This window comes from Lissotriton helveticus, chromosome 2_2 (assembly GCF_964261635.1).
Source record: "Lissotriton helveticus chromosome 2_2, aLisHel1.1, whole genome shotgun sequence".
Taxonomy (NCBI): Eukaryota; Metazoa; Chordata; class Amphibia; order Caudata; family Salamandridae; genus Lissotriton; species Lissotriton helveticus.
The window spans coordinates 188,728,785-188,754,539 of record NC_136060.1 but is presented as its reverse complement, the minus strand read 5'-3'; the positions used below and the strand labels follow the sequence as shown (position 1 = coordinate 188,754,539).

General features: G+C 44.1%; 1 protein-coding gene across 2 annotated transcripts in view; it reads left to right on the top strand.

The window, feature by feature from the left end:
- WDR19 (WD repeat domain 19) overlaps nucleotides 1-25,755 on the top strand; it is a 740,406-nt gene that overhangs the window by 356,965 nt on the left and 357,686 nt on the right. For both annotated transcript variants that reach the window (XM_078678329.1, XM_078678328.1), the window contains 2 exons: nucleotides 11,105-11,229; nucleotides 15,211-15,323. In XM_078678329.1, the coding sequence (XP_078534455.1) occupies nucleotides 11,105-11,229; nucleotides 15,211-15,323 (238 nt within the window). The remainder of the gene's footprint in view (nucleotides 1-11,104; nucleotides 11,230-15,210; nucleotides 15,324-25,755) is intronic.

Sequence of the window (25,755 nt, the reverse complement as noted above, 5' to 3'; positions counted from 1 at the left end):
AACCTCAACATCATCTCCTACGCCGACGACACCCAGCTGATCCTCTCCCTCTCCAACGACCCCGCCACCGCCAGAGCCAACCTACACGAAGGGATGACAGACGTAGCCAAGTGGATGATGAACAGCCGCCTGAAACTGAATTCGGACAAGACGGAAGTCCTCATCCTGGGATCTTCACCCTCCGCCTGGGACGACTCCTGGTGGCCCCCCGCCCTGGGCAACGCACCCAAACCAACAGACCACGCACGCAACCTGGGCTTCATCCTGGACTCCTCCCTCTCCATGACCAGACAAGTCAACGCCGTCTCCTCGTCGTGCTTCAACATCCTGCGCATGCTACGTAAGATCTTCCGGTGGATCCCCACCGAGACCAGGAAGACTGTCACCCAGGCCCTCGTCACCAGCCGTCTGGACTACGGCAACTCCCTCTACGCCGGAACCACCGCCAAACTCCAGAAGAGACTCCAGCGGATTCAGAACGCCTCTGCACGACTCATCCTGGACATCCCCCGACGCAGCCACATCTCCGGACACCTGAGAGATCTGCACTGGCTCCCGGTCAACAAGAGAATCACCTTCGGTCTCCTCACCCATGCACACAAAGCCCTACACAACCAAGGCCCAGGATACCTCAACAGCCGCCTCAACTTCTACGCCCACACACGCCAGCTTCGATCGACCGGCCATGCCCTCGCCTCCGTCCCCCGCATCCGAAGAGCCACCACAGGAGGAAGGTCCTTCTCCTACCTGGCCGCCAAGACTTGGAACTCCCTCCCGACCCACCTCCGCCTGACCCAGGACCACCTTGCCTTCAGGAAGCTGCTCAAGACCTGGCTGTTCGAGCAGTAGCGGACCCCCCCCATCCCTAGCGCCTTGAGACCCTCCGGGTGAGTAGTGCGCTATATAAATGCTTTGATTGATTGTCGCTGCCTCGATTCCTGTATGTTCTACACAATTCGCCAGACCCGGTTCCCGCGTCCTATTTTGCTGAAGTAGAAAGTTCACAGAGGGCGCTGCTCTGGGAAAACCGTCCACCGCGAATTTCAATCTCAAAATTTGTCAAAGGTTAGTATCATGGGGGTATTGGATTACCTAATATCAGAAAGTACTACTGGGCTGCACAGCTAGCGGCCATCAACCATTGCATGTATCGATCTCCGACTGACCCCGGATATACAATCGACAGATGGCTATTGCCTTGGAGTAATCACACCCGTGCGCTCTCTTCAAAGCCCAGGAAAATGAACCTGACAGGTCCCACAAAGTAGTTGATCCAGGTGTGGCATACGGCACACAAGAGTATGGGTTGGACGCAAAAAATAACACTAGCCACCCCACTATGGGAAACGGAACAACTAGGCTCCCTCTGGCGGACGAAAGAGTTCGACAAATGGGATAATGAATAAGTAAGGTGGGTGACCTTAGGAAAAAGGGGGTGGTGGTGCCATTCGAGACACTAAAACAAGAATATGAAATGGTGGAGACTGAGAGATTCAGGTACTTGCAGATACGTCATGCATTGCGGACGGTGATCCGGAGTGGAGAGACCCCTCCTGAGGCCTCTCCCCTTGATGATATGCTCCTTTATGGGTACATGCCTAAAATGCAATCTCCCTGACGTACTCAAAACTAGTCAACCATTCCCCGGATTCCCTGCTGCAGCTTCTTGCAAAATGGGAGAGTGACTTGGCAGGGCTGGAGAAGGAGGTCTAGATAGAGGCACTGGCATCGCCAAAAGAGGTGGCGATTTCATCGAAACTGAGGCTAGTGCTGTTAAAAATATTGCATAGAATATATGTCACTGGGCTAGCGTTGGTCAAAATGGGATATAGGGAAGACCCTATTTGCAGGAGGCAGTGCAGTCGGGAAGGTACATTCCTCCATATTATGTGGGAGTGCCCACACGTTGGTAGATATTGGATTGGGCTGTGAAATGCTTGGGGGAGGTGCTGGGGAATAGACTAATACCCAAGGCCAAAAGATGTGTACTGAATGTGTGGGAGCCAACAGATCTGGTTGGTAAGGAGAGAACATGGGTGTCGCTGGGTCAAATTGTGATTAAGAGGAATATAGCGAGGAAATGGGGAGTAAGAGAGTTCCCGACAGTTCGGGACTGGAAAAAAGACATGGATTGGTGCATGTTTTGGAAGAAAACAGTATACGTATCCAGGGGGTGCCCGAAGAAGTGAGTACAAATGTGAAGCAAGTGGAATGATTACAGAGGGAACATACGTACTCCACCCAGCTTACCAGCGGAAGCGTCCCAAGAAGACTTAGATTCGTAGCGAGACAGGTTGCTCTGAGCAAGAGATATGTTATTTATAAAAGGTCGACCCAAGTTCCACTTCATCATCAAAGTGATTTGAAGAATGTACTAAGTGCTATCTGTATTGTTGTTTATTGTACATATATAAGAAGATTTAATAAAAAAAAAAGAAGCAACCCACAGAGGGTTTGCGAGCTCATTCTACAAGAGCAAAGTCTGCGACCACTGCATTAGCACGTGGAGTTCCAGCCCTAGACATCTGCAAGGCAGCAAAGTGTATCTCCCTGCACACGTTCACCAAACACTACTGCCTGCACCTGCAGGTCCATCGAGATGGGCACTTTGCCCATTCGCTCCTGCAGGACTTTCTGGGTTAAATCATGTTCACAGATCAACCTCCAGGAAGGTATTGCTTGGATATCTATTTTAAGGTAAGGAATATGCGCGTAGAAATCTGTATGAACAAGTTACTTACCTGCGGTAATGCCTTACGTGGTAGTGACTCTATCTAGCCACAGATCCAACCCACCTATCCTCCCGCTTTGGGAACAGATTTCTAGGGCCAAGGCTGTTCCCCTTTCAGGTCTCTGGTTTTCCACACCAGTAGTCAGTGTTCTTAGTGGCTCTGCGCTCCTGGTGTGGAAAGTCGTGAAAAGAACCCTTGCGTAGCTGAAAGATGCCAACTATCAGCACACAGGGCTACTGCTCATGAAAAATATCCTCATCCAGTCTGATGCCTGGGCATAGTTCTAAGGTAAGGAATCTGCGGCTAGGTAGAGTCTCTACCAGGTAAGGTTTTTATCGAAGGTACGTAACTTGTTCGTTTGCCGCCATCTGTAAAGCTCAAGATCCAAACCACATTAAGCAGGTCTCTTATTACAACAATGTCTCTCTCTGACCTTGTTTGATACAGTGCCTTGAATAATTCAGTAAACATTTATCATCTGGGTTGTCAGTCCCCATACAGTCTCTGAATACCAGAACCCATCTGTATTTCTAGTCCCTTTTGCTTGGCCATGCTCTTAGGTACTCAGCGTGTCATCAATTTTATAGAGCTTTCCCTTTGTAATACCATGGTGTGCCTTGGCTGCTACATCACTTAATTCTTAAATTCTTCACGTGCAGGTAAGCAGGCACACACTATGGAGTAGTTGGGCTTCCCATAGTGCCTCTTCCACTTTCAAAAGGTTTTCTTCAACAGCTTCTTCAACAGAACTGACCCCCTGATGCCATCTTTCTTATATGGTACAACTATGCAATTGTGTGCCTACTAAGTACCCTTTTGTATGCTTCCCCAAATATACCAATCTCTTAGACTGAGACCTTATTTTCCTTAACCTAGTGAGCTGTAGTTTTTTGCAGACTGCCAACAGTCTCATGATTCTTAAATTCCCATGAATTCAACTGCCATCTATCAATATAAAATAGTGGGTGCGTTTAATTAATCCTAAAATGGTTTCAGACCCATAATTCACTTACAACACAGAATGTCTGACATTTAGCCAAAAAACAGAAGCATGCAAAATATCACTCACTACAAGTAATATCACTGATCTCTTGCCCTGATTACGATCTTGGCGGACAGAGTTACTCCGTCACAAACGTGGCAGCTATCCTGTCCGCAGTATTACAATTACTTATATCTTATGGGACTAATACAGTGGACAGGATATCTGTCACGTTTTTGACGGAGTATCCTATCCGCCAAGGTCGTAATCAGGCCCTCTGTGTTCTTTGAGATGTATCAAATCAAAAAGGAGGGAGAAGGAAGTCGTTGTGATCCATTCAGCTTCCTTGGTACTTGGTTAAAAAAAATCAGAGAGGGAACGGATCACTTGTCCTGGGTCACCAGGGTTTTTTTGTTTGTCGTTTCACGATACCAATAAAAAACCCTCAATCACATGCCAAGGTTCGGATGGTGGTATATCTTGGTTCTCCGCCTTTAAATGGTACGTGGCAGCCTCATCATCAAGTTAGTTGTTATGCTTCCTCCACCCGGAGGTAAACCACTGGTTACAACAGTAGTGATCAGTGATCAACAATGGTGAGTGTGAAAAGGAAAAGTAAGGTGTTCAAATTTAAAAAGCTTGAGTGACCAGATAGAGCAAGAAATGTATTAAGTCTGGTTTCAGGCTCTATTAAAATCTTTGGGCGTGCATAAGAAGAGGAGTAAGGAGTCTTCCGCTCTGATCTTTTAGATGTGCCAATAAACTAGATGACATGCATACATAAGTTTTCTTACTGTTCCAAAACAGGTTTTAGCGATCCACCATACCTTGCTTTTGTTGAAAAGTCTGAGATCATATGGAAACAAGCTCTTTACTTAAATTTCGCGAAGTAGTCAGTTAGGTTAGAGTAGTATATTTTCAGAAAAGCAGATATTCTGTGGAATAGTTCTTTCTTCAGGGACTGTGTGGAAAGGAATTGGCAAAAAACCCTAAATCCTTCAGGAAATAGTAAATCACAGGTCCTGTGCTCTAATAAGATAACAGGGCTCTTGTGCAATAAATCAATAAGACTAGGCTTTCCATGTACCAACGGATGTGCTTGCTTTCAACATCCCAGTTACCCTGTTGAATTCCTGCCCAAGGTTGTTGCAGTTCAGCCTAAAGCTAAATGTTCCACATTTTATACATTCTCTTTTCTAGAATAAAACCTAATTATCAACAAAATCTACTTTGCAGCCTATGGAAATGTAGAGAAATAAGTATGCTAGAAATTAGACACAAAAGACAAACAATTGATGGACGGAATGCAGAACAAATCAAAACTTTCACCCCAGTCAAGAGATCTGGGTTAAATCCATTGTTCTTTTGCTCACCATGCCACCCCAGTTTAGACCTGGCCATATGCAAATCAGCCTTGACCTTGTGCCTCATGGGAACAGTCCAGCCCAAACTGCCAAGCCAGGTCCTTCCTGGACCAGAAACAAGCATCATAGGACCAGTTTCGGGATTTCACCCCTCATCAGCCAGGTTAGCCTGAACCGAGTGGCACAGTGAGCCTGGGACCCACTTCTGGGCATACCCAGACACATGCAGCCAAACAGGCAGCATCCACAGAAAAGTTGGAAAATATACAGTGTGTTTCTGTAAGGAGCTATCATTGTCCATTTAATATTATGTTTTGCAGCTTCACAGCCTCATTGTTTTGTTCTTGTTTTGTTTGGGTTTTGATCACCCCCTTTTTAGGGAACTTTTTCCTTTTATCAAAACATTTGTGGCTTCATATGATGAATGTAAGAAGCTGCAGTGCTTAATTTGTGCCAGTGGTTTCTGTTGCACGGCACCAGCACTTAATTGTCAACACCAGTACTTAAGGCTGTCTGCCCCATGGCGGCGCTGTTGTCTGATTTGGAGATGAGCACAACAACAGTTGTTTATTCATTCAAAATTGATTACAAATAACTAGTGCATTGCGTCAAAGCTATTCCTACAGCTTTGGGGCGTAGAAGAATATGATTGTTAGAAGTTGTTTTGGTACTGTCATTGACAGCAATGTTACAAATTAGGCACTGGGAAACTGGCTCTTTATATAGTGGATCAAAAAGAGGTATGGTGTGTTAAGAGTCCAGGCAAACACCAAAGGAACTGCAGAGGCACAAATGACACCCCAAATGGTCTCTTATGTGGTAGTGTGGGCGAGTAGTTAGGCATATATTATCACAGGGTAGTGCTAAGCATTTATTGCTCACACAAAGGCAGTAAGTGAGACCCAACTTAATAAAGAAATCCAACACCGATTTATAAAAATAACACATACTTTTTTATGACGTTAAATACCAAGATCATCAGAATCAGGTAAGTACTTTTCGAGGTATGAATTTTTACAATTTAAAAAAATTGACTCTGAGCAATTTCTGAAGCTGTAATGTTATCCTACGGAGGAAAAACATGCACTACCTACAGGTCTTTTACAGCATCTTATGGAACCAATCTCCTGGATTTAGTGTAAGTATGGGGCAAGGTCCAAGGCAGCACAAACTGGTCACCTCAGGCAGCACTAGGGTGGCCAGGTGCAGAGGAGCTTTTCAGCGTCGGGTACCCAATGTTATCCTACGGGGGAAAGCATGTACTGCCTTCAGACACTTCACAGCGATTTATGGGACCAATCTCCTGTACTTAAAGTAAGTATGGGGCAAGGTCCAAGGCAGTATCTTTAGGTCACTTCGGGCCGCACTGGGGGGCCAGGTGCAGAGGTGTGTTACAGCATCGGTGTCCTATTTATTTTAATGGGGAATAGTCTGGTTGCAAAGAGGCTGCCAGCTGGGACTGGGAAACCTGTTCAGGCTGAACCAACAATGGGGCTCAGGTTTTGTGATGCTCGGGGACGTAGGGACACCTTTGGTCCTCTTCTCCTCGGTCCAGGGCTGCTCGGTGCAGAGATGTTTTGAGGCATCGGGTTTTTGTGGAGACACTAGTGGTAGAGAGGGCCTGCACAAAGAGGCTGCAGGTGGCGATGGTGCAGGTGGCGATGGTGAGTACACTGTCCACAAACCTATGGTTGGCTTTGTCTTTGGAGAGTCGGGGGACCATGCTGGCACCATTAATCAACTTCAACTTGGGTTAGGGGGCACAAATGCAGTGGTGCTTTTGGGTGTGGGGTTTGTAGCAGTCCTGAGTCCTCACAGTTATTTTTGAGTGCCTGCAGGATGCAGGAAAGCAGCAAATGGGTCCCAGTTTCAGGCCACGAAAACAGTGACTAAAACTATCACATAGTGGGTTAGTCCACATTGTTTATCTAGTGTTCAGGTAGTAGACATTGGGCTCCTTACCCCAGGGGTCATTATGCCCCCTACATGACCACTTCCTGTAGGAGGTGGGCATAACATTCTACCATCACCAAGATGGCAGACTATTACATTTTGTATCCACATCAGGTAGCCCACCTCAGGGACAGAATTAGCATGAGGGCGGACATGTCTCTCTGACTACCAATTTTCCCACCTGACCTGGTGCCAAATAGGTCCTGGTCTGGGGGTCGGAGAGGGAGCCAGATTGACATACCAAAGGCGGTTAGCTCTTTGAACCCCCTGACTTGGAGTTCTTATGTATCAGCCTTCTTGGAGTAGGTGTAAAACTCCTCCTTCCAGAGCGGCCATTGTTCCTGACCTCTTGAGTGTGTGGATTCTCACTCTGGGGGGTTAGAAACTCATCTGTTGTGGCAGGCTGGACTGTACCAGTCAGCCAGGACACTAGAGGGCTGGTAGGTTTCAGGGGGTACCTCTAAGGTACCCTCTGGGTGAATGTATGACTAAATCCATCACTATAACAATGTGGGTTTATTAATAGGAAGTGTTTGATACCAAACTGCATAGGTTTCAGAGAAGCCATTATGTATCTGGGGAACTCGTTTTGACCAGTGCCCAGTACATACCTTAAGATGGCTTGCTCACTTGTAATGTCAAGTAATAGAACTGGGCATCACAGGGGCATATCTGCTCATGCATATATGTCCTCACATAAAATATAATGCACCCTGCCTTGGGGCTTAAAGGCCAGCTGTATGGATGACTTACATATATTAGATGCAGTGACTTTGGCATGGCACACAGGAGTGTGTCATGCCATGTTTTTACTCATGGTCCGCACCATGTCACGCAGCCTGCAATGGCAGTCTGTGTGGATTTTGTGTGTTGGTCCCTTGGAGTGGAACTTGGAGTATAGGAGTAAAATAGAGATACTGGCCAATGGACTTCCTCTATTGCTACCCAATTGGCTTCCTCCACTGATACCCAATTTGCTTTCTCTATTGCTATCCAGCTTTCTACTCCTAGAGAGGGGAGGCACAAGAAATATTGACATGCCTGACATTCACACCACTCTCATTCGCCATTAGATGCTTTGCCCTCAAAAACCTGCATGGTCTAGACAAGCTCTCTGTCAAGAACCAGTTATTTGTTAGACACAATGGCAAAGCGAAAGTGCTATTTGATGGCAAAGCTCACTCAAGTGTCCATCCACGCGACATTGCTTCATACTACGCCATTTATTGATCGTTGTTTCTCAAGGCCTCCGCTCATCACTTCAACATTGATTTGTAAAACCTCCCTGAGGCAGCCTTAAAATACAAATGATCCTTCCATCCCTTGTTCTGACCAAAAGCTGGTCTCTGGCATATTATTATTAGCTGTATGAAATAGACATGCAGACCTCAGACCCAGAAAGCAAATGGTTGCAATGGGAAGGAAAATATATGGTGCAGCTATAAAAGCCATGAAAACGTCAAGAGTTGCAGCTGTTGTGGGGCGATATGACCGGCCCCTTTGGAAACCATGCAGAGGTTTACTGAAGAACTTTCCAAAGAAGAAATACAAGACTTCTGTAAGATAGTCACTGAGGAATCAGGTGATCAGCTCCTCTATTAAGTATGCAGGCCTGGTGATTTTTTAAATTGGAATGGCATCAAGAGGATCCCTGTGGTTATGACTAACATCCCTCAGGCATGACGTTCGGTTGAAAATCATGAAGATATCATTGTGTGATCCTCATGAAGAAGAGGTGAGAGTCACATCATAAAGGGTGAGACAAAGATGCTGAAAGCTGTAGGTCTTACAGAGAAGAAAATAATTAAAATCTCAAAACAAACAGAGATTGGGGATACCACCAACATCACTTGCAGAGCTTAAAAACAACTCATTAATCATATTTTCAGCTACAAAACCATCAGCTTTACTTAAAGGGGGCATCATTTAGGGCGGAGTACCACAGCTGCAGGATCAAAAAAAGAATAATTTTCTGTAGGGAAGCCCCCTGCACTGAAGACCATGACTTCCCCTCAGCCCTGCCCCAGTGTATCACTCCAGCAGGGGGCAGTGTCACACTGCAGCGTTACATTTGGTGGAACATAACCAAAGATAAATGGGAGCTGAATATTGTGCAAAATGACTAGCCACCACTATCAGCTAGTCCACCAAGAAAATCACACACATTTCAGCTGGAGCTGCTATTCAAAGCAACATCTATCCCCTTCAAACACCAGTCAGAGAGCCTTTCCCTCTTTCACATAGGGAAAGGGGTGTATCAAGATAGTTTTTGTCCAGAAAAGGGTCCACAGAAAGAATACAGGCCAATTCTAGAACTATGAAAACAAGCAAAATACTGCTAACAAGAGAATCGGAAGGGAACCATTTCACAAATGAGTGTTCCATCAGATAGCCCCACAACCCAAAGTGAGAGTGTGCAGTAAATCTACTAGATGTGTATTTCCTCAAACATTCTGGATGTAACTGGTACCTGTTGTTCAAAAACGTGCATTTTCAATACAATATTCTCTCCATCGGTCATACATCTGCTCCTTGGAACTCCTCTAAATGCATGGCTTTGGTGGCTGTTCAACCATGGAAGCCAAAACTATTCTTCTAATGATACTTAGACAACTTGCAGATCACAGCTGACAATCTACGAAAGGACCTTCAGTGATTTTCACAACACAACACCTTAAGCACCAGGGGCTTCAGGTCAGGTTCCTGAAATTCTCCTCCACTCCAGTCGCTTTGTAAGCATAGATATATGCTAAGGAAAGGTTTGTTTCAGAGGAGAGACTTGTAACTAACGGTAAGAAGTATCCCCAACGACAGGAAAGCCAGAGTCCACCAGCAAAACAAATGTCAGCCCTCTTGAGCTCCATTTTACCAAATGCCTGAATGAATATGCATATGACCTCTATACCAGTGTCAGGAGTATCAGTGGAGCCAATTAGACAAATACATGAAGACAAGCTTTGTCTCTTACAAGCTGTTAGACGGTCTCTACCCCTGTTGTGCCGGCAAAGAAGACTTTGGTAGGAAGTTCCATTTCATCAAGATCTACTGTCCCAAATGGTAGTCTCAGCCACCTTCCTGTTAAGGTGCATAAAACACAGGCGAGTCCCACAATGCAAGGTTAATGGTCAGAGTGGGAATTTATTTATCACACCTGTGACCAGGGCAGTCCATTAGACATCAAGGCCTTCTTGTATTCTTTGGCAACAAACAGAATACTAATTCAAACCGACAATACCACTACCATGTACTATTAAGTAAACAAGGAAACACCAGATCAAGAACCACTATCTTTGGAAGTGCAAGCAGTATGGAAGTGGATTTTTCCTAGAAATCTTTACAAAAATGCTTTGCATCTCCTAGGGATTGTGAACTCTTACGGCAGATGCTCGCAACAGACAAAAAAGTCATGAAACGATCATTCGTGATCATGTGCTAAAAGACACTATCTCAGAGTGTTAGATTCGGATTTTTGTGTGAATCAAACAACTTATTTGCCGGTACTACTTGACTGTCAGAAAGATGTCTCCACAGCTTAAATGTTAGAATGGGCCTAAGATTTTACTCAGACCTAAAAAAATACTTAGGCTGTGTCGTCAACTTTTTGTCAAACAAGGACATAGCTGGGTGTGGTAAACTAATGCATGAATCTATGTGGTCATAGGTTTGAATTCCTGTAGGTCCCCTCAGCTTTTCATCTTCTGAGGTTGAATAAAGTGAGTGCCACTGAGTTGGGTAACAATTAACATTGGGGTTTTAGAGCCAATATATCCTTACCAAACAATCAGAATCCGTACCTGGTAGCTGAAAGTCATGAGTTCTTTGGAAGTGTATGTTCACAATGTCAAAAGTAGTTGATGTATTTCTTTAGACTTACTGGAGCATATTGTAACATAACAGTGTATTAATGCAAAGTATTTAGACCCCTTGCTATAGCCACCTGCTTAGCTTGCATCTTTTCCTTTAATACGATGTGTCAGTAAATGCTGTTGTAGTAGTTTTTGTTGTGTAATAATCCTGTGTGTGTTTTTATATTTTTCTAGTCCACTTCTAACAACACTTCTTTGTCTGGTTAGGTTCTTTCTACGACTAGGGGATTATGGTTCAGCAATTCAGTTTCTGGTCATGTCCAAATGTAATGATGAAGCATTCCAGTTGGCTCAACAGCATAACAAGATGGAGATTTATGCTGATATCATTGGTGAGTGCTACTTAGTGCGTTAATTAGCGCCGCAACATTTTGCAAACTGTTAATGGATTCATCATGCATGGTGCATCTGCAGTTCCCATGCTTTTTGCTACTTATCAGCTTTGCCTTCTACCGAATGTCACTGATTCTTATGAACTGTCTCAAGCTCATTTCTATGTTGTTAGTAAGTGGTTAAACCAGTCTGTTTACTATGCTTAATCTATTGGCTAATAGATCCATCATGTGTGTCAAAGACAGAGGGCCATGCAGTATGTGATTTGTGTAGTAATGATCCCCAATTACTGAGATTATTTCAAATAGGTACTCAGATAAAAGATGGTTTTCATTGTCCTATACTTTCAGCGAACTGCAGTTATAGAATTTCCAATTCATTCCAATGTGGGATGTTGTGCCCATTGAGATGTGTGATTGTTTTGAGTTATTTTGTTCTCAGTGCGGCCTTTAAAATTTGATTCTCTGGAGGTTCTGCAAGGAAGCAAGCACTTGAGGCTACTGCCTCATGCAGAGTGGAAGCAGGGTAACATTCAGCGGTCCCTTTTCATTGTAAGCCCTACAGTGCAAGAGGGATCCCTGGCAATTTTCCCAGGGTCCTGGCATGCAGGTTTCTGCTAGACCTGAGTATTGCCACACAGCTCATGGCCTTTACATAATAGCGTCTACCTTTTGACGGCAGCGCGGGCTCTCAGACATTGCTGGCAGAGAAGGCCTCCTTAACATCTGGCACCATAGGTCCCCCACCAGTACGGGATACTCTCACTGTTCCACAGAGCATGTCATTCACATACAAATTGATTTTTGCCTTATATGGAGGGGATTGGTGTCTCGAGTCAACTGATGTGAACTGTTGCTACGTACCTACTCTGATCACTCGCCTGTGCTGTTAGAACGTGAGCGCTGAACCCAAAGAGCTACTGCATTTACCTGCCACTTACCCCCTATTCCCTATTAGACTCAGCATACAGAGCTGAATTAGCCCAAGCCATTGAGAAGTTTTTCCGTATTAACGTGGATACAGAGAAATACGTTTGCAATGGTCTGGGAGACTTACAAGGTCGATATCAGAGGTGTACGCTATCTAAACATGCAGGGGTCCTTAGCTCACTACGGGGCTGTTTGACTCACCTCGAAGGGAAGATATCGGATTTGGAGCGGAGACATCAGAGCTCCGCTGGCGACCTCCTGCTGGGCAGCTTTAAAGTAAAGTTGGACGAGTTCCACGAGACAGCCAAAAGTAAAGTTCATCACTTAGGAAAATATGCTTTTGTATGCACTTATGGTGAGGGAGAACGCCCCAGTGCTACATTAGCTGCATTGCTGCACCTCAGCAGGATGTCTGATGTACTCTTAGAAATAAATGATGAGCAAGGACAACCTTTAAGCGACCCAGACCAGATACCCGACAGATTTCGTAGATACTATACTGACTTATACCAGTCACGACCTCCACACGATGATGCCACAACCACTGATTATTTAACACATATAGATATAACCTGGCTTACCACTGAACATAGGGATCATTTGCCAGGACTGCTGCAACCGACCGAGATACGAGCTGCACTTGAGTGTATGCAATCGAGAAAAGTGCCAGGCACAGGGGCTTTCGGTAACCTTTTACAAGGGTTACTAGGATCTACTGGTTTCTCAATTGGTCACACTGTACATGGACATGGTGGAGACAGGCATCATACCTACATCCATGTGCCAGGCTTTAATAGGGACATATATGCATTGGTGGCAGAAACATTGATGTCTGCTCTTCATGACACCATCGACATCGGGGCTTGCGCCTCCCAGGTTACAACCTGATACTCCCAGTGTACGTGGATGATACATTGCTATACATGCGCCATCCTGAGCGTAATCTCACCTCTGTACTGTGTGAGGTAGTGAATTTCAGAGGATTCTCCGGCCTCCATGTGAACTGGGACAGATACATCATTTTTCCATTCACCCCAGCCATGACGCCAAAAACACTTGAATATCCCTTTCTGTGGTTGATGGAATCAGTGCATTGCCTGAGGATTCAGGTGCACACAGAGCTGTGGTCCTCCTCGATAATTAGTGCAGGGCAGCACAAAAACTGTTGGAGACGGTTGACCGCTAGATTAAATAGCTGTTATCCCTAATTGAGCTCATAGCCATCATGGAGATGGTAGTGTTACCCAGATTTTTATTCCTGTATCATAATATTCTGATGTCTCTCATCCTGAACAGTGTTTGACAATTTACGGTCCCTCATGATAAAATTAGCCTGGGTAAGAAAACAGCTGAGAGTATGCCGGAAGATACTTACTCTGCCCTATGATGTGGGTGGCATGAATGCTCCGGACTTGGAGACATACTACAAAGCAGCACATAGTATGTTTGCTCTTATGGTCCATGTGATTTGCCACACCTGGATCTTGAAAGGGACACCTCAGACCCCTGCACATTACCTCAAACGTTGTTTTGTAACCCGACACGCAGCATTGCGTTTTAGATTCCTTAAATGTTACAGTACACACTAGGCATAGTCTACTGGAGTGCCAAGCCGGTTCCATATTGTATTCATCACATGTTCCTATGGGTCGGGAGAAAACAGCGATGCAAGCCTTACTCACGCTCGGGATTGGCTCCATGGGAGATTTCTTCCAAGATGGCACAATGTGCAAGTTGGAGTTGGTTCAGAAACTGAGTGATGGGCCAAAGGCTCTGACCTGCTACCATTTTTACAGAGCTGGACACACATGATGAAAGTTGTTGGATGACGATCTTATGAAGCACCGTCCTCTCTTCTGCAGGTTGCCGTCCCTATCAGGCTAGTGGCGAGACTTTATGCGTTTTCTCCAGAAGTGCACAAACCTGGGTTGAATAAGGCTCGGCGTGAGTTGTAGAAGGATCTCGATACAGGCATAAGTGACAAACACTGGCAATACTGTTGTTCTGTAGGTAAGACTATCTCATTGAATGGTAGACTTAGGTTGATACATTTGAAATATATTAACCAAGTATATTACATTCCAGAGCGACTATTCAGATATGGACTAAGAACGACTATTCAGATATGGACTACGAGATACCGCGGAGTGTCAGCGATGCAGAGAGAGTGTAGCTAGATTTCCACATCTTGCACATCCCGATAGTACATGAGTTTTGCAGGCGGTATTTAGTGAGCTTGAGAACATCACTGGGGCATCATTAGAATTTACTCTGATGCTAGCAATGATGGGGACATTGATTGGGAGGTTTACTGCTTGCAAGACATCGGGTGACTACGTTTGGGCTTGTGGCCCACTACCGACCATAAGGATTGGAATGCTGATATGGTATACTGAAACACACAATCGGACACGTGTAGAGAATTACTTTCACCCCGAGCTGCCCCAGGAAACATTAGGGTCTTTACCAGTCAAACCTAGTTGGCTAAGAGACAGGGGGAGAATTTATCTGCTGTAGGTGATGAGTGATGGTAGCTGAACGCACTGCCCTTGGATGGCGATGTAATGCAAGTAATCAGTAATAATATGTGTACGCCTTTTTGATTACATACTTAACGCATGTTGCACTGCCAATGCATCTTTTATGCTCTTCTGAGTGCCTGTTTTCTTCTGTTATTGTACTGTGATCCACGCCTTTGTTGCACTTGAATTACTTGCTGATTAACCTATCACCCTGATGTGCACTATACTGTTTTGCTATTTCCACAACACTTTGCACATATGATTGTAACAATTTGGCAACTGCTGTGCTCAGTCAAACTGTATGTTATCAGAACGTTTTCAATAAAACAAATTATTTTTAAAAAAGCGCCTGCCTATTCCATGCTATTCTTTTGCTAAGGCCTGTTTTACCATTTGATCAGGAGAAATACAGTTACAGCTGTCCTGACAAATTGAAGGATAGTAGCGGAGATTGGTACAAGTAGAAAGCTTTCTATGAACCATGCATTGTTTTGTTAGAAATTGAACTGTCAATGTGCTTTGGTTACAGGTTCAGAAAATACCACCACTGAAGACTACCAAAGTATTGCACTTTACTTTGAGGGGGAGAAGAAACATTTTCAGGCGGGCAAGTTCTTTTTACTCTGTGGTCAACACGCTCGAGTAAGTATGCACATAACTACTGGAATAGATTGATAGTAGTAATGACAGAAAAAGTCAACATCAATAAGAAGCTCAAGGTACTTAATGTGGTAGCTAAATGTCCATGTTTTTATTGTTTACTGTAGTAGTTATGTTAACCTAATGTTTTCCCTCAAACCGTTCAATTGATTTTTAATTTTTTTTTATTTGATAACATAATTTCAGGAGTACGTCAGTTAATGATTAAGAAATGTGCCTGATGTCTGCCCACATGTCTCTCCTTAGTAAGGTGGAAAACCAGCACCAAAAAGCAGTGGTATTCTTATAGAGAGAACATTGTATTCTAAGAGGAACAATCGTAAACAGAAGGTGCTGTACATAGAGCACTGTTGTTGAAACTGGAATATAGAAGACTGAGTGTAAAGGGCAAGTGGGAGAGACCATGTAATTGGGAAGTTTTGTGTATTATAATATCTGATCGATACACATAACTACAGATTCCTCACCTTGTAAAAATTCTCCCTGGCATCAGATTCAATCCGGAAGCAGTACTTCAAGACTCCGGTAGGTGGTGTTGTGTAGCTCTACTGTGATGTTGTTCCGCTCCAGAATTGACTAGAAGAGCTACATCTAAGTGCCCCCATGTAGAATTGCTTTTCTTTCTGTGTTTTTTTATGACGATCTGAGTTACTCCTTGGTTTTCAAGACTCAATTTTCATTAAAAAATGTACCTCTTGAAGAGAAAATGTCACCCCACTAAGAAAGCAGGGTTCAAGCAGTATAGGGACTGTCACTCAGATGTCTGTGACAGACTCTCACAAATTGTGTCATTGGTGCCTAAGTTCACAGTATGATTCTAGGACTTGAGGTTGACTGCTTCCAGAAGAATCCGAAGTCCATACAGGGGACCACAATGCCAAACTGTACAACACCAAATATTGAAGACTCCATGCCACCACTGGTCAAAGTCGAAAAGAAGGTCCTGTTCCTGCTGCATATCATCATCGGAGTCGAAGTCTTAGTGTAGTTCCAAGAAAAAGCATAAACAATCAAAGCAGGAGTTGGCCCCGTCCTGCCACTCTCAAATTCCAGAGTGGGAGTGAGGGAGTCATCATATCTCCCCTCTGATCTCCATTGTAGTCAATTCAGAGTTAAATCCCAAAGCGTCCTGAGTTTTCAGGTCCGTTGGCGACATTGCAGCGAATGGAGACATTTAGTGAGGACATGCAGCACATTTTTGGCACTTTTCTGGTTCTGTTTAGTGTGCCTTTGGGGCTCAAGGATCTACAGGGGCTTCCAGACGGACTTGTACCAACAGGTCCACCCCTGGCACCTCATGTCCCCCTTGAAATTACATTGAGTTCTGCACTACTCCCTGCACCAGTACCCTTTGCATCGACGCCAATGCCAACCCTAGAGGAGGAGTTGTAGCCCATTTTCTCAAACTCCTAGTATATATTGTGAACGGCCCCAACACACTATTACTTCTGATACTACAGCAAGTCTCTTGAATAATATTTCACTGACCTCCTCTATATTGCAATCACCATCAAATGTCTCCTTTTTTTGGGTTGGGATAGAAATCCATGTCAATGTCTCCTCCATTGAAGCTGCACACTTTTATCTCTAATTAATTTCTTCTGCGGGGTCTGTGAAGAGGAATGTGTCACCTTCATCTAGGACTTTTAGTTCGGCTGGGAAGAGCAGCATGTACTTGAGATGAAGTTTGCAGAGTTTTACTTTGATGTCTTGAAATAAGTTCTACTATTCCACAAAGTCACCATGTAACCAGGGCTGTTTTACCAGGCCCCCTGAAACAGCTTGTGTTAGTCCCTATAGTTAAGTAGTTGTGCCACCACTGACTAGGGTGGTGCCCTTGATACCAGAAGGGTGGCGTGGACCTTGCAGGTGAGTTAACCTGTGAAGAAGTGATAGAGGCCCTTCAAGTGCCACCATCCTGCTGAACCAATCTTTCGAAAAACAATTCCATGTGTTACCCCCCTCCACTTTTCAGTTAGGGCTATTAATTGTATATTTTTTCTCTGGGAATATCTGTCCACGTCTTCAGCACAATATTTAAGGGAACCAAATTCTTTCATTTTAACACTGTCACTTGCATTTATAATCCCTGTGCACCGGGCCAAAATGTAGCCCATTGGCTTTATTTCTCAGTTCCTCTTTCAGCCAGCTTACTCACATCCACCCTTCACAATCCAGATTCAGGTACACCATGCGTATCTTCCATTCTAGTGTCTCCTGAGTGTCTTTTGCAACACCCAGTATAGTTATGCAGGGGAGCCTGTATCGCAGTCCTCTCTGAGGACATTTCTCGTGACTTTGATGTCTGAAGGAGTGCGCCATTTAGTTGTACCATAGGTGCTGAGAGAAGTGATTGCAGCTTTTTCTGCTTAGGTTTGTCTGTTTCGGCCCAGGATAAGCCAAAATCTTTGGTGTAGGCTACTCCACTGACTTGGGCCCAAGCACCATATTCAAATTGGCTTTACAGTATTCACCACAACTCGGGGAGATGAAGAAATCACCTCATCCAGAGAGTTAGGGATTAACTTGCTGGCAGTGCAGTAAGATGATTTTCCCCTTAAACGTCTCCACCCTCTGGGCACAATAGTTTCAATAACAGTTGCTCTCGCTGGTGTCTAGGTGAGGTGGGGAAGGGATAAGTGCCAAAGGGAAGGGTCAAATGGGCCCATCATCAGCTGCTGAAGTAGAAATAAAGCCCCCTCCAAATCAGGAGATATGGTGCTCGCACCTCTCCCTGACTCTTAAGCAGGAGCTGCATGTGCAGAGCCTGGCTTGGGGCTAGGAGGTCTTCAGTTTCTTGTAGAATTCAAGAACTGAGGAGGCTGCTCTGATTTGCAGGGGCAGGCCATTCCAGTCTTTTAGACTGAGGCAGGGGATGGCATGAGTCGGGTTGCTCTATGGAAGGTTATGGGGTTGTTGAGGCAAATGCTGCCGATGTTGGTTGAGACAGTATGTGGGTATGAGGAATTTGAAGCAAGCTCATTTGTGAATTGGGAGCTAGTGGAGCTCTATGACGTGTGGGGTAATGTGTGTGTGGGGTCGGAGGTTTAGGGTGAGCCTGTGGGCTGTTACGTATTGTCAGGAGTTTTCTGGTCAGTTAAACATTGATGCCAGCATAGAGTGTGTTGCTGTTAGTCCCGCTTGATGGTGATGAGGGTGTTGGGTGATGGTTCTTCAAGTGTTGTTGAAGAACCATGGAAGATCTTCTAGAGCATTTTGAGTGTGTGTAAGCAGGAAACAGAGGCTGTGTTCATTCAGTGTGTCCTCGCCAACAGGTCCAGCGCTGCTGCTCTGCTAGAAAGGAAACCATTGAGTAATGAAGTGCCCTTGTCAGCAGCCATGGCCTCTTGGTGCTTCCTAGACCATTCACTGTGCCTGTGCATTCACAGGAACCCCAAGGTCAGGCGCCATCTTAAAGGCTGTTCCCTTATTATGATATTACCAGTTTCCTGACTCCTGGTAGACTCAAAGTAGCTACTGTGCTCTTGTATTAATTCAAGGGATTTTATTATGAGTGAAACATGTATTAGGCTATCGACTGCTGGCCACGCCCGTAAGAGGAAAGTACTAATGCAAATTTAGGCCAGTAGTTAACTTGGCCAACTTAAATTATGAAAGAACAGGAAAGACGGATCAAATAGGTTAATATGCGTAATGCTTGAGGAGCTAGTTTTAATGATGATCAATATAATTTAATACATTGTTTGTGGAGTTTTATATAGCGCCGAAGGTATCAGAGCGATTTACATGAGCACCAGTTACGTTACAGACGGCCGAAAGCTCGAAACCGGTCCTAGGATGCTTGTTTCCAGTCCACGGAGGACCTGGCTTGGCAGTTCGGGCTGGACTGTTCCCATGGGGCACAGCGTCAAGACTGATTTGCATATGGCTGGGTTCTGGCATGGTGAGCAAAAAAAACGATGGATTTGGGCTCAGATCTCTGTACTGGGGAGAATGTATGACATTGTTCTGCATTCTGTCCATCAACTGTTTTATGTAACAGACGGACACATTCATTTTTGTTAGGCACAGGGAGATTAGGTGATTTGCCCAGAATCACAGAATGTTCAGTGTCCCTGCAGAGACTCCAATCCGGTTCCCCAGCTTGGAGGTCAACCGCCCTAGCTGTTTGACCACATTCTCTCCCCAATTGACATGCTAACAAATAAGCACTTGAATATTTTATCCTGCCGATGTTACATTCTTGGAAATAAGGAATGGAAAGTGGGGCATCTATAGGAAAGTTATTTTAAATGTTCTCTTTTTTTTACTAAGTTTTAAATAAAGCAAAACGGATACATTTTCAGGTGGCAACATTGTTACGTAGTGTATATGATACACGAATGAGGGGTGTTCTCTCATTACATAGACTTTGTGCTTTGTGAAATACAGTATTCCTGATATCCAGATCATACCATCAGCGATATCATAGATATATTATTATATTGTTAAGCAGTAGTTGGTACAATTTAGTAAACTCTTCTGCCCTGGTCAGAGTAATAGTGAAGGAACTGCACACATCAATTACATTAGAGTTTAACATGAAACCATGAGGGCTGTGGCAGCTTTTGAGTAGTGGCTGGTTAGTTATGTGAAAGGTGAAAATTGCACAAAGCGTGTAGATCAGGAAACTGTGATCCCTAGCATAGGCACATTGGGAGGAATAATTGTGTGGCAATTGTAATGGGCTTGTAAGAAATTGGGCTATTAGTTGAGGGGGTGGAAGTTCCGCTCAAATAACAACCACAGTCCTGGTCAGGGCGTAAATTAAAAGTCACTCAATTAACCTCTGCTTAAACCTCTGGTTGCTTGGCACAAAAAGCAGTCAACCTTAATTAGAGGCAATATGTAAATTAATAATGCAGTAGACAAACGGCGATAAAGTGAAAACGCAACACAAGAAAAAATCCTAAACCAACTTAGAAAAATAGAGTACATTTTAATAAATAAAATGCTACCAGAATGACTCAGTAGAACCGGAGATATACAGTTTAAATGTTCTAAGTAAAAATAGCCCCTAAAAGTGTTGCTTGCAGTCATCTGGTTGTGCTAGACCGCGGGAAAGTAACAAGTTCAGGCTGACCATGATGGGGCAAGGGTTAGATTCAGGGACCAGGTTAGTCCAGCTGAAAAGTTATCTTCCCAGTCCAGCACAAAGAGTTCCATTCATTTTGGAGGAAGCTGCGAGGAGTCTGAGCTTCACAGCTGGTTATCGCTGTAGCCTCAAGTGCAGGTCGGGCATTGCTGTTCGCCGCGAACTGTCGTTGGCATGAAGAGCAGGTGTCACCGGAGCTTCACGTTGGCAGTTGTTGCAGATGGTAAGTTTCAGCAGAAACTGGCCCGTTCGCCATGAGCAAAAACTTCAGTATTTTCACCTTTTCTTTAAAAGGAATACACTTTGATGCCAGCCCAGGGTCCAGGATCTAAGGCGGCACGTCTTGGGTATCAGGGACTCAACTTCAGCAGAGGTAACATGGCTTAGGTAGATCCAGTTGCACTTCCAGGCAAGTCCAGTTGCAGCAGGTCAGTTACAGGGAGGCCGCTGAAGCTTGTTGTGTCCCTGTAGCTAACACCGGCGGATAGCCAACAGACCGTTCGAGTCACTCTGGTTAGCCTGGGATGAAGGGAAGCAGGTACAGTCTTATCTTTTGAGACAGCAAGGCAGTCCTTCAAGCAGCAGGGCCGTTCTTCTTCTATAATTTCCAGGAGTGTTCTGATGAGTGGCTTTGGAGGTCTACTATTTATTCCTGGTGTCAGCCTTTGTGTCGGGGGACTCTTTGTCCTACCCTAAAATCTGATTTCTGGAACGTTCTTCCCCTGTCAGGGCTCCAAGCTGTCTGGGGGTGACAGAAAGCAGAGAAGGCCTAGTGTCAGGTTCCTTTGTGGATGCAGGAGGCAAAGCCCTTCGAAGTGTAAGTGGATCTGGGTATAGCTCATTCCCGGTCACTTTGTCAGGATGGCTCATCGTGTCACATCCAAGCCCCCTTAATTTACAGGCCATTGGTACATGTAGTACTAGCTCCTCAGGACTTAAAAGTACATTAAATATGACAATAAGTGTAGGTCAATTTTACATTGTTTGAAGGAGAGCAGCAAAAGCACTTTAGCATTGGTTAGCAGTGGTAAAGTGCACCAAGTCCTAAAGCGAACAAAATTGAATTCAGCAAGCAAGAGAGAAAGCAAACAACGTGGGAGAATACATGCCAAGGATTTAGGTCTAACAGGGCCCAATATGAAAAATAAAAGGAGGAGTTCTGGCATTAGAGCTCATGGGGCTACAACTATTGAGTTCTCCACGATGCACACAAAGGAACCTGAATGTATAACTAATCAAAGTAATATCGGCAATGCTGATTGTGTCCAGATTAGGGAAAAGGCGCGGCTACTGTATACCAAATGGCATACTTAGGAAGGAAAGGGTATCATCTTTATTGCTTGTCTGGAACACTAGTAGTAGTTCATCCCAACCTTGGGAAATGAGGCACTACCTGTGTTGTTTGACCTGTTCCTGTCTGGTCTGAGGGTGCTGCTCTCAACTGCAGTCCAAATCGCCAGTGACTGGTGCCACAAGGAGGCTATAGGATGTGCACTCATCTCCCAGTGTCAGGTTACTGGCTTGTTGTTTTTGGTGTGCTTAAAAATAAGAAAGTAAAATACACCTTTGATTCCTCAAGAGTGTTTTATTATTCTTGTTAATATTTCTTTCTAAATGAGTAACAATGTGTTTATGAATGTCTGTTTCGCAATGTGTGTATTCTTTTAAAGTGTATTCTCAAAGATCCTTGTCACTTCAGTCATGGGAAGAAGGGATGTGTAGGATGTAACGTTTATAATGAGGGTGTTGTTATCTGCTGTTACCACAGGTTTTAACGAGCTATCTTTTAACACACCACTGTGAATAAGTTTACAGAGTTCCTACGCACCTGCCAGAATAATACAAAATGTGAAGCTTCAAGAGGATAAAAGTAACTATGAAAACTGTTTCTAATCGATGCTTTTAACCACATGTTCCTCACACACCATACTGGATCCTGAGGTTTATACAGCAGTGCTCCCAAGCACTCTTAGGTGATGCCCGCAGCTCCGTGTTGGGTTTGTTGTGCCCTGAAAGTGATGGAACCAAGCAGTGTGTAAGCACCATTCCTCACCGCCAATGGCAGTTACTTTCTTTCTGTTCCTTTCAGTGCTGATCCAGAGCACTGCTCTCTTTTTCACCGGTTTGACACCTTTTTCAAACCTGAATTTCCATGTGGAAAGGAACAATGTCCCCACTTAAAACTACAAAGCTCAAACCATTCCGTGACCAGTATGTCATAAACACACGACCGAGGCAGACCCGCACAAGATGTGCCTCTGGTGTTTCAACTTGGGGCGCGACTCCAAGTTGTGCGTTGAATGTGCCCTCATGCACCTGAAGATGATCCAGGAACGTGCATCGAAAGAAACCTCTAGCTACATCTCCCACTCAAAGTTTTTTTAAATATATTTGTTTATTAAGGTTTTTCAGATACCAACATCTAGTCAACATAGACATCTGTTCTTGCATATCATTATTTAGCATTAATCATTCAATACATCAAATCATAGGTCTAGTTTCCCATAAAATAGGATAACAGCATTGCAAAATATCCATTTCTTTATGACCGACACTTGCATTCATCAGTTGTCAACCCTGGCAAGCAAATACGTAGTAAAAGGGCTCCATATATCTTGGGGGTGCGACACCTGGGGTAGTTCTTCAGCAGAATATTCAACTTGATCTCGACAATATGCCATGTCCCGCAACCAGTGTTCATGTTTTAGGGCTAGTCTCCCCCCAACCACCCAGTGAATAGAGACCATCCGTTTAGCTAGCAATAAGGCTATGGCCACTAATTTATAGTTTGACAGCTGGATGAGCTTGATCAGGACTAGTAGGTGTATCTGCGGGTTGCACTCGACTTGCCCCATAACTATTTCAGTTTGTGTACTTGTGATTTGCTCCCAATAAACCTGCACCTTCGGGCATGCCCCTCTAAATGTATCAAATCTGCTTCTGGTTCTACATACCGGGCGCATTCCACCTTCTCTCGTAATCCAAATTTATACAGTTGTGTTGGGGTGTAATATAATTGGTGGAGGTATTTGAAATGTATAATTCTATGGTTACAGTTTGTTATCAACTGTCCTGTGAGTTTAGAGCATAATCTCCAGTATTCTATGCAAATTTGCGTGTAAATGGTATTATTCTATTTAGACAAGGGCCTATCTACCATTGATTGTTCGTCTATCTGTGATGTGTTATGTAGGTGCGTTATTAAATGGGTTCTTGTATTTGTTGTAGGTATCAGTTTTAGATCTCCCAGGGTCCTCGGCTCAGTTGGGAATTGTGGGTACAGTGTGCGAAGTGCTGCACATAGTTTGCTGTACGTAAAGAGAAGTATGGGGGAGATAGTGTCCTCTGTATGTAGTGCAGAGGAGGCTATACATTTACCCTCTCGATAGACATCTCCCATGGTATGGAGCCCCGATTCTTTCAAGGTGATCAACACACCCGATTCCCTTTGTGACCATCACTTTCAACAGCTACATTGCGGGATATGGTCCGGAGCATGACACCAGTGGTAGGCATAATGTGCCTGTGCACATAAATAATATAACTGTAAATCTGGGGCTGTAAATCCTCCCTGGTCATATGGCCGTGTTAATATCTCCCATCTAAGTCTGGGTTGTTTTTCCACCCAGGCCAGTTTAATTAATAGTGAGCGCAATGTGGTAAAGAAGGATTGTGTTAGGCGGATGGGGATATTAGTGAATAAATATAAAAATGTAGGCAGAACTATCATTTCTATCAAGGCTATTTTGTCAGCTAGGGACAATGGGAGTCATATCCATCTCGAAACCTGCTCTTCAAGGCGTGAGATTGCTTTGCCGTAACTGTATTGTACTAGCAGTTGGGGATCCTTATGTATGCATATCCCCAAATACTTGACAGGGTCTTCGCACCATTCAGGGGGTATTCCAGCACATGGGGTATTGTGCCACTGGTCAGAGGAAAGATGACTGATTTCGACCAATTAATAACCAAAACCAAAAGCCATTCAAAAGGCACATTTATTTTATTTATTTATTTTTATTTTATTTATAAAGTTTTATATAGCGTGAACTTGATCCCAAAGAATATCAGAGCGCTTTACAATTTGAGGGAAAGGGAGGTAACACATCAAAACATGAGTCCAATATGGGGAATCTAATAGGCATTGAATCAAATAGTGCACACATAACAGATCATTTATAAACCTGAGTGAACGAGGAATGAGCTACACGATGGAGCATAGTGACATAAGGGGAGTAGGTACAATAATCATATACAGGAATAAAAACCAATATCAAAACAATAATCAAAACATGAGTCAAATGGGGAGTCTAATAGGCATTGAATCACATGGTGAACACCTAACAGAACATTTATACACCTGGGGGAACGAAGAATGGGCTAGACGAGGGAGCATAATGACTTAAGGGGAGTAAAAACATATTAATACAATAATCGTGTACAGGAATAATAACCAACACAAAAATAATAATCTTGTACAGGGATAATAACCTATAATATGGTATGTCCGATGCGCTTAGAGCAAACAATTGTACCTCATGTTAAGGTAAGAGCTTACTCATGAGGAATCTTTTTGCTTCCAGTTTGAAAGCATCCTGGAAGAGATCCTCCGAATTTCCGGTGGAAGAGAGTTCCACATTTTTGGAGCAGAGCCAGAGAAGGCTTGTTGTCATGTTCTCTTTTTGCGGAAGATCTGTGGTTTCAAGAGAAGGGAATTAGCACTCCTTGACAGTCTACCCCTCCGGATAGTTCTAGTTTTTGTGCAAGGTAGATGGGGGTTTTGAAGTGGAGAGCTTTACATAGGAGAACAAAGCAAGGACTAGGCAAGGAAAAACTTTTTTTCGCAAACTTAATTACTTACATTGAGGTGAATATACGACATGCATCTATCTATACAGATGTAATCTGATAGGTGCAATGCAGTGTAAAAGAAAGAGCTCAACTAAGTAAATGTCAATAGTGCAACAAACGTTAACAGTAGGTTGAATGTAAGTATACTGAAATGACTCCAATCTAGTGGGTTATACAGGATTTGTCAAGTTAGAGGGAGATAATTAGTACTGTCACTAGTTGTGACTTTTCGACCTAAAATAGCAGAACACATGTGCCTCTCTTCAGGACAGGGCACGTAGCGACTGCAAAAAATAGAGTTTATCGAATGGTTAATAGGAGGCAATGTTCACTTCTGTTGCACTACTGACACATTCCCGCTAATATTTAATTGAATATTGCCTACACGTAACCCAGCCTATATTCCCATATGAGACGCTCTAGATTCTCTCCAGGGTCCCTGACATAAAGCACCATATCATCAGCGTA